Here is a 13639-nt window from a genome sequence, read left to right on the forward strand (position 1 = left end):
TGGAGAAAGGCGACTCCCAAAATGTTCCTGTTACTTTATGATTAGGGGTTTAGTTTGGAAAGCTTTTATCTAAACCTCCTATCCTTTATTTTCCTTGCTCCCCAGACATTGCGTGGTTCTCCCCTCCATTGTCTATGGTCCCCTTTTAGCACTTCTCCCCTATTTCTTGACTTCATTATATTTTATTTTTTTCTCTTTTCAATTGAAAGAGTCTGGTAAAGCAGTCTGACTTACGCCTTCAGCTGGTTTCAGCTATATTCGTTCTTGTCCTTCAGTAGAATCTTTTGGCATTCCAGGTGTGCATATGCACACAAAGGGCAAGCCTGACTACAGTTCTTTCCCAGCTTCGCCACAATTTCGCTGAGCTGATCCCACCAAGTTGGACCGTTCCTCAGCAATCTTAACAATTAATTTCCCACTGATGTTTGATCAGAAATTATTATTATTATTATTATACGCTGAATCAACCAGGCCTGAAGAATCTTCTATTGTGATGCATAGTAGGCAGCCTGCATAGCGCATTTGCATCATTGTGAGTCTTGCACTACCAAAGTGAAATCTGACTGGCATAGAGGGCAGATCAAAGCTGAACTTTCTCTCTAATCACTCAAGTGTTTTATTGAATTGTAATTTATTGCAATGTTTATCTATCACTTACTACCGCTATGTGGGACATTGCCCGCATGAATAGCACGCTACATGTGTAGGGTGTGTGTTTGGAAGCATGTTTCTTTGTTGTTCTTTTTAATCCTATGTGGGAAATATGTCCATGTCGTGTGTGATGACCACCTGGTGTATGGTTATTGTGTTATGGAATGCAATGCTCGGGAGTGTATTGGATGATGAAGTGTAAGAGACGGACACGTCTGATGGTTTTCAGCATGCTGGTAGTTTTGAACAGCTCTGCAGGTCCCTTTATAGTATTTCATATGTTATAGTTTGCTTAGCTGGTTACTGCACTGTCCAATCTGAGATTTTGTGTAAAGTTGTGGTCCTGAGCTGGCATGGTTGGAGGGAGAGAGTAGTCGAGATATCTGTTGGGATGGGCATTTTTAGGTCTCGCCTAGCTACGCATCCTATGTGGGAAATATGTCCATGTCGTGTGTGTGATGACCACCTGGTGTATGGTTATTGTGTTATGGAATGCAATGCTCGGGAGTGTATTGGATGATTAAGTGTAAGAGACGGACACATAGTTTGATGGTTTTCAGCATGCTGGTAGTTTGGAACAGCTCTGCAGGTCCCTTTATAGTATTTCATATGTTATAGTTTGCTTAGCTGGTTACTGCACTGTCCAATCTGAGATTTTGTGTACAGTTGTGGTCCTGAGCTGGCATGGTTGGAGGGAGAGAGTAGTCGAGAGATCTGTTGGGATGGGCATTTTTAGGTCTCGCCTAGCGACGCAGCGCGAAGCGCTGTCGCCAGCGAGATCTATTGTTGTCGACTTGCCTCGGAAGGGGGACAGGACATGTGCACGCGCATAAAGGACTGCAGTTGTGCACGCGTACGGCGGCGTTAGCACAACTCCAAGGACAGGAGATGTGCACGCGGCAGCTTGCGCCGCGTTTACACGCCTCCTGCTTCCTTGCTGAACAAGTCCGAGGACTGCAGATGTGCACGCGCCAACTTGCGGCGCGTTACCACGCCTCGTGTGCTGCTGCGGGGGCCCAGTGTCGGTGCAGTGACTCTCCTGTTCTGTGGAAGACGGGACAGAAAAATGCAGGTTAGTAAAGCGCCGCGGCGCATTACAACATGGGCCTTAGAAGTTTCCTGTCTCGCCGAGCTCCTGGGAGGGGTTCACAATGCAGACAGCAGGAGGACTGCAGATGTGCACGCGCCAACTTGCGACTGGTTACCACACCTCTGGCTTTCTCACCGCGTCTGTTTGAGCTTGTTGTATATGATTTTGTTATGAGGTCACAATACAGCTCAATTCAGTGTCGGCAGGAACTGCAGTTACAAGCACCAGTCCTTTTGGCTTTGTCAGTGAGGTGGAAAGTTCAGTGACTTGTTGGTCATTCACCTGGAAAGAGTGTTTCTAATCGCAAACCTGTGGGCACCTGCAAATTAAAACGTGTCTGTTCCTTCTGTGGCCTCCCATCCCGCCCAGAGCAGCAGTGTGTCAAGAAATCAAAAGAGAAGGACAACAAGTCCACCAAATTGGTTAATTAATAGTAGAGTTGCACCACCTATCCGGAATGAAGCTCACTTGCCATGGCTTGGTATTTACCCAGATACTACAACAGCTGTATTACGCTTTTTTGAAGGTTTTAAGATTCCAGCAATCAGAGTGGAAGTAACAATTTGTAGAAAGCAGCCGTCTGAGTCCCCCACCTTGAGGTAGTAAGATCAAAAACTCTAAAGGACAAGCATTAAGCTGAATGGACACCTCCTCCATAGACCTTCTTGAAGATGATTTGTTTCTGTTTCCCATCAGGTACTGTACCAAAAAGCGGTCAGGACAACTACCCAATTCACAACTTTTCTTCCCCAAACAGGGTGCTAACGATGGCATTGACTCCCTTATCTGCACTACGCTTCCCTCGCGCATGCTCTATAAAAACACAGATGATGTGCTCAAAGGCTTGATTAGCGAAAGCTGGGAGTCAACACTTCATTTACACCCAGTTCCCTCAAATGATTACTGCCTACTGGGATTCCATTTTTTACGGTGCTTTCTGTTATGTAAAAAGAAATCCCTGGCAACAGTGTAAGTAAAAACAGTGCTCGCTTTCCTCAGGACTTGTAGTTTGCCAAAAGAAAATGTTTTCTTCTCTGCAAGTCAGTTGAACAAACTATCATCTTCTAACCTGGGAGCTATTACATATTACTGTGGTTGGCTTGCCTAGACTAGACTTTTCCTACTCCAGATTAATGACACTGGCTTCACTGGCTTCCCTAAAAATTAAGACAACACCACAAAAGGAGCTAAAAGGCAGAAGACTGAGTTTAGTATCGGCGTCCCAGGTTTTTCATCATTGGTGTGCTCCCTTTTGTCCGTATGGCCAAATAGTATCAGAGGGATGGGCCTTCAATCTGTCACTGGTAATTCCTCACTAAACTCTGTATTGTAATGGTGATGTCTCACCTGCACTTTTGACCTATGACTTTTCATCTTCCTCACTCTGTGGAGGAGACTTGTGAGGGCACGGTGTTATGCCGGTTCTCACTTTTATATAAACAAATCTCCTGTGTGGAACGGATTCAAAATGTGTCTACATAACTCCACTGAGCTTTATTTTAAGTGTATTCTACTACATGTTAAAAGTAGAATTGTGTCACATGGCAACCGCTTATGTAAGCGCGCTTTCTAGCCTGACAAACAAATGCCAAAGTGGTGCGCAATATTTGCTCCTAGTTTAAAAAATCCAGCATATACATGGAGTGGATCTTCTGTCAGTCTCAAACAATTTGATGCACTAGGTTAATGACCTCTTAGCCATAAGGGCTCCAACACCCAAGTAGTGTGCAGTTCTCATAGATGGATTCATTAGCATGGCTAAAGTGATGGGTGTACTAACAGCACAAGAATAGGACAACCACTTTCATCACCTTTTAAAGAAATTAAATTAATTCTCTGGAAATGCTAGCAGGTTACCGGAGGTAAATTCCAGGCCTTTCAACTGAAACTTAACCGAGCGTGGGAAAAGCTACAATGCATAAGTTACCAATCTTGGTGGGGGCTTTGCGTTCTATAGAAAGCCACCCACTTCTCTAGAGATATGAACTTTTCAGTTCGGAGTCTGAATGCAGAGTTGGTACAGTTCTGTGGAGGTTTTGAGCACTTGAGACATTTTGCATAAGTTCGTCGGGGGTCCCGAAATAATCCATCAGGATGGGCTTCATCTGCCCGAGTAGGATAACTCCTATTTAGGTCGAGCATTCGAGACCTCTTGTATATACCTTCGTATATATACTTTAGTATATATATACTTATGTGTATGTACTTTGTGGGCTCTGGAGATCAGCCCTAGGACTTGTCTGCTTCCGCTTAGGGACTTTTTTTTTATGTTCAACTCACTCTATGTAACTCTCTTGATAGAAAACGACCGGCAGATGTCAGTAAAATACCAGAATTGTTTTCCGCTTCGGGACTTTCTTTTTTTTCATTTTTCTGGCAACTGCCTCTATTTAACTTTCTTGATAGAAAACGACCAGCAGAGGTCAGTAAGATACCAGAATCACTTTAGCATTCTCTGGATTCCAGTCCATAGAAATTGTCTTACACAAGCAACCGTAGACAATCCATTTTTTTTTTTTAAATCTGGTATTTTTAGTGATATGACCACCGAAGGCCCTGCTTTTATATTAAAAACAGAGCTTTGGACTATATAATTTCCCGCTGAAAGGCAATATTTCTCTCCATGTGTTCCCATACCTGGATTGTCGCACAGTTTGGTGCTTACTTTCCCTCCATGTTAAAGAACATTAGATGTTTCAGCAACCAGACTAATGTGCTGCATAGCTAAATACATATAAGGTCCCAAAGGCGAGACCGATTGCATTGCAAATGCTTGTTATTATCATCCCATATCAGACTGTCTTTGAGAGATGTTGAGAAGCGGTCTGATTTTAGAGATATTTGGGACCTGCTGTGAATGTCCAGTAATGTGTGGTAGATCTCTTCAGTTATTCCATGCCTGTCCAATTGGTGATGTTTGTTCTTTTGGCTGGACAGTGCTGGTGATGGACAACCCTCATAGCAGATATGTCTTCTGTGAATTTGAGAAGTATACGTTACAATTTGTTGCTAAATGTTGCATATTATAGTTTTAGTATTATTATGGGACATAACTGTTATATATGGAAGTGCATATTACATAATGCGTACCATAGTTCAGCCTGTTTCACCTTCATGAAGAAAGTAGTTTGCTAGGTGAGTTAAGATTCAGGAGTTGTAAGCCGAGGATTGCGCTCGAGTATGCAACAGTTTTCTGGGCTCTATTGCTGGATAGCAGGTGGAGCAATTGTCAAGGAAATAGCCAAGTCTTCAACTGTCTTCAGAAGTGTAAATGCTCCCAGGGGCTTCTAAAGCTGACTAGTAGCAAGTTCCACAGCTTGGTGCTTTGTACTGAGAAAGCAGTGCTTCCTATGGATGATTTTTTATGGTAAGGTAGTGTGATAAGTAGTGTAAGCCTGGATTGTCGTCTGATGTTTGGTTTGTATTGCTTGATTTGAACTTGTAGGTATAGTGGTCCTTTCCCTTGGGAGGCTCTGTGGACCAAGCAGAGTGTCTTAAACATTGCCCTTCTAGCTATACGTAGCAGGTAGAACGATTGCAGGACTAGAGTCATGCTTCCTCTTAGATGAAGGTGAACAAGAAGACTTGCTTCAGCATTTTGAATGACTTGTATTTTGCATATAATGAGTGACTGTGCCAAGCTGTAGGGTGTTGGCATAGTTGAACTTGGAGATTACAAGCATGAGGATGGCTAGCAGTTTATGTTGGTATGCAAGGCCTGGGAAGGTCTGACGTAGTGTTTGCAGTACATAGAAGGCACTCTTTGTGACGACGTTCGCATGTGGTATCAACAATAGTTTATAATCCATGGTTGCGCTTCAATTTCAACTTTTCTTGTTGTTGACAGAGGGGCTTGAAGTTCCTTATGCTATATGGTGGTAGGCTGGTAGTTTTGGCATTGTCCTCATGTCACCACCTCTGTTTGCTGTATTGAGGTTTAGATGGTTATTCATGATCCGTGAGTTTATGGCAAGAAGGTAGTCATCAAGTTTTGTATTGTAGAGGTCTTTGGGGCTTTCCTTTAAAAAAAAAAAAATATTTGGATGTTATCTGCATAGTTGTAACAGGTGAGGTTTTATAATTTAATCCGATTTTGCTGAAGGGGGTTAGGTAGAAGTTGAATAATTGAGAGAATATGATGGACCCCTGAGGAATGCTACAGTGCTGTGTGTGAGGAGATCATGTGAAAGTAGGTATATAGACTACACTTTGTGAGATAAGAAGCAATCCATTTGAAAGCATTTTGTATGGATTCCAATATTGAAGCCTTTGGTGTTGGACAGTGTCAAATATAGCTGATGAATCCAGAAGTAATAAGGCAGCTACTCTGTCTTTGTCCACTGACTTTTAGATCATCCCAGATGGTTATGATGGCTGACTCAGAATTGTTGGCCTGATAGTAAGCTATACTGATCTGCAAATTTAGACAATTGAGTAAACCCTGCTCTCTCAAAATTTGTTCCTAAGAATGGACCATTTGATATTGGCCCGTAGTTTGCTGGATCAGGTGGGTCAAGGCTTTTCATTTTGAGGAGAGGTGTCTGATGTAGGAGGTTTTGAGCTCAGGTGGAAATGAACCTAGTTCTAGGGACTTGTTGAATAGGCATCTGGCAACCCCTCCTGCACAGAATGAGCAAAAATATTGTTAAAGATTCTTGGCGATGCTGGGTTTGATGGTGATTCCAATGGTTTGGCTGCAAGGATAATTTTGAGATATGGTTCTGAAGGTATGCATTGATGGATGGGTATTGGTGTCTCTTTCTGTGGTGTTTAGGTCATGTGTTGTGGTGGTGTTGTCTGCATTCTCCTTCAGGTAATTTTCAGTCTTGGTAACCTTTAAGATCAATTCATTAGAAATTATGTCACCGAAGCCTTGTGATCCTGTTTCAATTTTTAGTACTCCAATTAGGAAGAGGTGTTCTACAAAATGGTGGTGTCTTGGATAAATATGCAGGGCAGGATTCATTCTGGCAAAATGCTCATGTCACAGAAATTAAACCTCAACGGGAGGTGCTTACAGATATAAACGAAGCAGGTGCCCATGTTGAAGGTCCACTTCTGTAAAGTACTATTCATCCTAACTTCATATGCGTGCCCAAGTGAAAGCAAATTAATTTTCTCTGCATTTCTACCGAAATGTAATCTGTAATCCATGATAGAGGTGTTTTCATCCTTGCTTTTCTCGAGCGCAATATCTCACATGGTGTCTGGGATGAGTGGGTTCTTTCTTGTCATCTGCTGCTGAGACCAGAGATTGTGTTCTAAACTTTTAAATAGTAGAAGTATGTAAACTTGCCCAGAAACACCGCTGATTTGTCCCTGCCCCATATACATTAGCGGTATGGAGCGTCTTTCCGCCCTTTTCTTAGGATGATAGACCGCTTACTAAAAGGCCCACCCAGCACGATTTCCCAAAATTTTGGAGACTGGTTCTTGATGCCTAGGAATATAATCACATCTCTGCAGTTCCACCTAAAGTTATCTGGTGAAAACGCTCGAGGAACAATCACATTGACAAAGTTACATATACACAAGCTCACTGGAGACATTTCCTCAGCGTCCTTTACACAGCTGTAGTATAGGAGATGCACTATACATTTAGCAAACGAGGAAGCACTTCCTAATTAGCCAGTGGAAAGTCCTCAAGTTGAATAGAGGTGTTGCACAAAACAGTGGCATTCTCTTGGATAAATACGCAGGGAAGGATTCATTCTGGCACAATGCTCATTTCACAGAAATTATACTTCAACAGGTTACAGTTAGGAAATAAAATGTAAAACTTTAAAACTCACTGGATTAACCAAAGATTACAGGGATGCTATAGCTAGGCTCACATTTCACTCCTACAAAACCAGAGAAATTCTGCAGTTATAGTCCACTCACCTAATTATTACTTACGCCCCGCAATGCACTGCTTATGACCTCACATATTACAGTACTCAATACATTGTCAATGACATCACTGACCACATCTTTAAATGCTGACCTCACTGATGAAATCTCACATGACATAACTGATGACAACATGCACAGAACCATTTACACACCCCCATATAACATCTCACACACACACACTCTCACACAACCACGGACATACCCATTCCCAGACCCATACAAACACTCGCTCACCTACTCTCTGATCCATGGAGCCACTCATCTCAGCTCACCCATACAGCCACTAACACAACCACTAATTCACATGTACAGCCACTCGTGCACCTACTCAATGACTAGTACAGCCTCTCACACATCAACATACCGACACCTACACACCCACTCATACAGTCACTCACACACCTAATAAGTCACCTATACACCTATTCACACATCCACTCACCCCTACAGTTACTCATGCACCCACCCACTTATACGAACACATGTACTCACTCACCTATACAGTCCCTGATACAAGCACATACTCTCCCATACAGCCTCTCTCACATTCACACACTCATTCACTCATCCATATAGCCACTCACTCACTCATACACCCACTAAACACATGACATTCGCACATAGATGTTGCCATTTAATTTGACTTTGTTTTAGGGGAGATGGATTTGTGCTTAGTGAGTGGCGGAGCATCCCCAACTTTATGATACTTAAAAGGCGGATTGTATTGTTCTTACCAATTTTGGGCACGGGGAGATAACATAGTTTAAATATAACCATAAGTGGCCAGTGCCATAGTGTGGCACGCTTTTTTGCACACGCCATTCACACACCAAGGTTGGAATTTGTTGCGTTGTTGTAAACACTCCCTCTAACGCTTCAGGCTAGTTTCTCGAATGTGAGCTTTGATCACCGACCCATATTATAATATTTCGCCCGTTAAACAATTAAAAACTTTTCTTCCATTTCAACATTAAAATCACATACAAGACAACCACAGTACTAGGCAACAGAACTAGAAAAACAAATAACTCTTGCAAACGCGCGACCTATTGGCATTGCCAATGCTTATTGTTTTTTGATGTAAATCCTTTAAGTAGTTATGCAGAAATTAAGGTTAAACAAATTTGTATATTTCACACTGCAGAGGATCAGTGGAACTAACCGATCTCAAAGTGGGATCCAATTGACTGCCGCCACCTCAGCCAGGAATTGATGGCAGCTATTTCGGGACTTAGGACGCAGACCGAGTCCTAAAAAAGGGTAAATAAATAAAGACACCAGGGTGGGACACACTACACCTGGTGTTGGGGACCCAGATTAGAAGGGGGAAAAAAAGAGAAGCGCAGTCTCCTGAGCCTTTTTTTTTTTTTTAAACACCCAGAGTCGGCCAGGGCACGTGGGGATGATGCTTTATATATTTGGGGGAAGGGGACTGTGCAGGGGGTTGGATTTACATATGGTAATAAAGTGTTAATTTACGTTAAAAAAAACGACATTTACAGAAAAAGCAAAGGTTATAGTTAGGTGAATTGTTTGAAACAATGTAACGTTTTAAACTCTAAAGCCCACAGAAACTCACCAGTTAGTTTGTTATCTCAAGTAAGTTTAACTGGTGCCCATAAGTAACTATAACTTGCGCCCTCGCCATGTCCTACTGATTACCCCACATATTGCATCACTCTTGACATCTTCTAAGACAGCATCGATGATATCATTGCAACATTACAATGAAAATTAGAGATGAGAAAACTGTGCATGGTGAGGGCGCGAGTTATAGTTACTTGAGATCACTATAACTGATGAATTTCAATGCGTTTTAGAGTTTAAAATGTTGCTGAACATTTCACCTAACTATAACGTTACTTTAACATTTATTTTTTTCTGTGTGTGTGTGTATGTATGTATGTGTATATATATATATATATTAATATTTTTTATATATATATATATATATATATATATATATATATATAATTACCTACTGGCGGTCGCCAGTAGGTAGTTATAGTTAGGACCCTGTTTCCATAGGAAAACCGCAACATTCTATTTGGAATAACTTTGGCGCCGGTCGACGAATCCTCGCGAAATTTTCAAAACTAATGGGGCGCTACGCTCCGCTCCTACCCTTGAAAGTCTCGGGGGGGATTCGTCAAGCGGGGGCTGAGAAAAAAGGGGGGTCCCAAAACGCGTTTTTCCCATGCATTTTTCCATAGGACCTTTAGACACCGCTACAGCCCGAACGGCTGAACAGAGTTACTTGAAATTTGGCAGAGAGGTAGTCTACAGGTCAAGGAAGTGCCTTTTGTATGTCTGGTGTAAATCTGTTCAGTAGTTCCTGAGAAAATAGCATTTAAATCAATATATATATCTGTGGCAGCTTACGGTGCGCTTACCGTGCGCTTACGGTAAGCTTACCGTACGCGTACGGTGCCGTGCGCGAGCGCGATTCTGATTGGCTGTTAGATCTTAGTAAACATTCGAATCGGTCGAAACCAGGAAGCGGCGGCCGCCATTTTCTCTCTCGCACTCTGAGGGGGGAGGAAAATCAAAGGTGGAAAACATTAAAAGGGGCTGGTTAGACAGCTCCCAACCACCTATCCTTAATTAAGGTGTCCCAAAAGAACCACCAAAGTAAAAAATTCAATTTAAATTTTTTTCGAAAAAACGGCGATTACGCTTACCGTACGCGTACGGTAAAAAATAATTAAAAAAAAAAAAAATTATCCACATTTTCCCCCACCCCGTGTGCAAACGGTGCCTGAAGGTCACCATTGGTGCATGGCATATAAGAGGAAATGAACTTTTAATATTTAACATTTCACAACGAAGCGTATAATATGTCCTCCGTGTGCGGACGGTGCGCGAAGCGCATCGTGCGTACATGGCCCATCCAGCGTGCGTGCCCACCGTGCGTGCACGGCACTAACTGCGTAAAGTAAGCGCGCGGTGCGCGAAGCGCACCGCGTGCTCACTGTGCGCGCACGGTGCGCGGAGCGCACTGTGCGCGCACGGAACGAACTGCGTTAAGTGGGCGCGCACGCCACGAACGGCGTAAAGTAACTTAGCATTTAAAAAACCGTACAAATTCACTGAAAAAACTATAGGTTTCACACACGTTATAGTTAGGAATTAGCATTTAAAAAACCTTGCAAATTCAATGAAAAAACCATAGGTTTCACACATGTTCTAGTTAGCTGGACATTTTACTCATAAAAAACCAATGAAATTCCCCCGTTATAGTTAGTGCAGGCAACTATAACTCACGCGACCGCAATCCTCTGCTGATGACATATGTGTCTTTATGAAAAAAAAATATTTGTAATATATGTATAGCTAAAATTTAATGGAAGAAGACATGGGTAAATAAGTGTCTAAATACAGTATTAGCATCAGCAGAGGATTGCGGTCGCGTGAGTTATAGTTGCCTGCACTAACTATAACGGGGGAATTTCATTGGTTTTTTATGAGTAAAATGTCCAGCTAACTAGAACATGTGTGAAACCTATGGTTTTTTCATTGAATTTGCAAGGTTTTTTAAATGCTAATTCCTAACTATAACGTGTGTGTGAAACCTATGGTTTTTTCAGTGAATATATATATTTATTTATATATATATATAATATATATATATATATATATTAAAGTGATTTCAATTCATAAACATTGGAAGGCAGCGGAGCAGTAGCAGTAGATTTGTAGCCTGGATGAGGGTCTTAAGCCTTTATAGCTAGACCTGGGGTACTATTACAAGGAAGGGAATTGTCTACAAACGTGATGATTCGACACCCAGATACTAATTCCTGGATGATCAAATACAGGGCCATTACGAGTTCGATCAACCATGGGAAACTGGGAATAATCAGCTTTATAAAAAGATCCAGTTAGCATTGATGGTAGTCCAATATTCTCTATTAATGTTTTGATGTATCCTTGTGCTGGAAGATTGTTTTTATAAGAAAAATCATTCTGCATATAGTAATCAACATGTTGTTCCTATGGTAGACACTGTTTGAGAGAATCCCAGTTGGAAGCAAGTCTGTGTTTCTGTAAGAGTGTTCGTGATTGTGTACATAAATATATTCCCATCTGTGAGGTACTGAGATGCATTTGATTTTGCAGGTATCAAAATGGCTCCAAAGGTTACTACAGAGCTCCTCAGGAAGTTGAGGCAAGTGATGAAGAACTCTGGACTTGTCACTGAGCCAATCCAGGCTTATATTGTGCCATCTGGAGATGCCCACCAGGTATATCATCCTTGATTTTAACTTCTTCATGCGTATCTCCAATCCCACTTCCTTCCAATCCCCTCTCCTCGGTTCAACTCTGCTGTCCACTTCTTCAGTTCCGTAATGTACTGTGATAAAGAAAAAGTCTGCATAAATTACAGATTTTTTTATTTTTTTACTTGCGCATGTACATAATCTTGGTCATAGATGTCACCTACTTTATCGTTATAAATTCCAATAGAATGTGGAATTGATCAATTTCTTCTGTACTTATGCACAATAGGCATTAGTTCATTGCTCCACTTTGATTGTGTTTTTACAAGATGCTACCTCAGCAGATGGTGAGGGAGTAAAGGACATAAATATGGAAAATACATTGAGGTTTAGAAATATCTTAAGGGATTACAGATCGATTCAGCCCCATTAAGCTGTTAATTTGCTCAAAAGCAACCGCTTGAAATACCTTGCTTTCATCTTTTGGAACTTTTAATGTGACAAGTTGCTTCAGACCTGCTTGATAGACTTGGCCCTTTGTGATACGATAAAGCTCTTGTGCGGGGTAGGGACATTCGAGAAGTATTGAGTGAAGGAGGGGGTTCCTTCAGCATGAAAAGTATTAGTGCTGTTGGTTTGGACAACTGATCTGTTCACCAAAATGCAACTGTATGATAACTCTTGGCACATTTTCATCGTTCAAGACCTAAATATACCTATCTGAGAGCCTTTATCACAACAGGCAAACGTATCACATATGAGATTCAGTAGAGTGTTTGTGTCCTCGGTCTGGGAGTGTACCTCTTTGCTGAGGATAGAACTGTTTCACCAAGGTCAAAAGCAGGATCCTGAAATATTTTCACCTCACACAACCCCCTGGGGTCATCCTGTCCTCGCACAAAAAACCTCTAATGGGGGGCGGGCCTTCTGCTGTGTGGTGGGTACTTGCAGGAGATAAGGTTGAGGATTCAGACAGTGAGAAATACAAATCTCGCTCACCTACCCTAGGGATTTCCTCTTTAATAGTCTGGTTGTAATGAGAAGGTTAAAAATATATAGGAGGCACAAGAGAGTTTGTTCCCGCATCCAGTTATTCAACCCTTAGCCCTGCTGACGACCCAGAGAGGTCCAATGCTTTTATCAGGTCCGGGATCCCTGCATTTTCCCTCTGATGAATCCCTGACTGCATACACACACCTCCAGCATACACACATTCAATACCAGTGTCAAGTTTCTGCTGTTGAGCGGTGATTTGCTTATCCTTTAATATTCATGAGGTCCAGTCACACCTAAAATTGAAAAAGACGCTTAGACAAGAATCAATAATGGTAACAAACATAAGGGACATGCATACAAACATAAAGAGGAACTATAGTCTCCTCTTAATGATGAGCTGTGCCAACTGTGTGCAGGCTTCAAACGTGTATATACACTGCAAACTTAATAATGCTAGGGGTCTTCACTGCAAAGGGAATCGTGTGTATCCATGTACAAACCATGCATCTACATCCACTGCTTTCCTTCAATTTGGGACAATAAATCATCATGGACGAGTAAACGAGGGGAGCCTTGTAGTCACACACCGTAGTAAAAAGGTGTGTAAATGAGTTAGTATGTGCGAGGACAACGAGAAATATAAAGTCATTTACTTTGTCAAAGGTCTCTTCCTGTTTGCTAACCTATTTTGCTGTTTTCTCCTCTCGCCGGTCTCGAGATCCACCTTGCCTCGGCTTTTAAATTAAACCTGAAAGAGTGGTTGTACCGCGTCCTGGTTGACATTACT

At 41.9% G+C, this 13639-nt stretch overlaps 1 protein-coding gene across 5 annotated transcripts in view; it reads left to right on the plus strand.

Moving 5' to 3' along the window:
* The window catches only part of XPNPEP1 (X-prolyl aminopeptidase 1), a 384359-nt gene that overhangs the window by 21606 nt on the left and 349114 nt on the right, over positions 1-13639 (plus strand). For 4 of the 5 annotated variants that reach the window (XR_014961064.1, XM_085603445.1, XM_085603448.1 and 1 more), the window contains one exon: positions 11756-11880. Coding sequence is in view for 4 of the 5 variants with exons in the window: in XM_085603445.1 (XP_085459571.1) it covers positions 11764-11880 (117 nt within the window). In the remaining variant the exon portion in view is untranslated. Of the gene's footprint in view, positions 1-8785; positions 8897-11755; positions 11881-13639 lie in introns of those variants that run through there. The other variant, XM_085603447.1, reaches the window with a different exon arrangement.

Source organism: Triturus cristatus, chromosome 1_2, assembly GCF_964204655.1.
Source record: "Triturus cristatus chromosome 1_2, aTriCri1.1, whole genome shotgun sequence".
NCBI classification, from domain to species: Eukaryota; Metazoa; Chordata; class Amphibia; order Caudata; family Salamandridae; genus Triturus; species Triturus cristatus.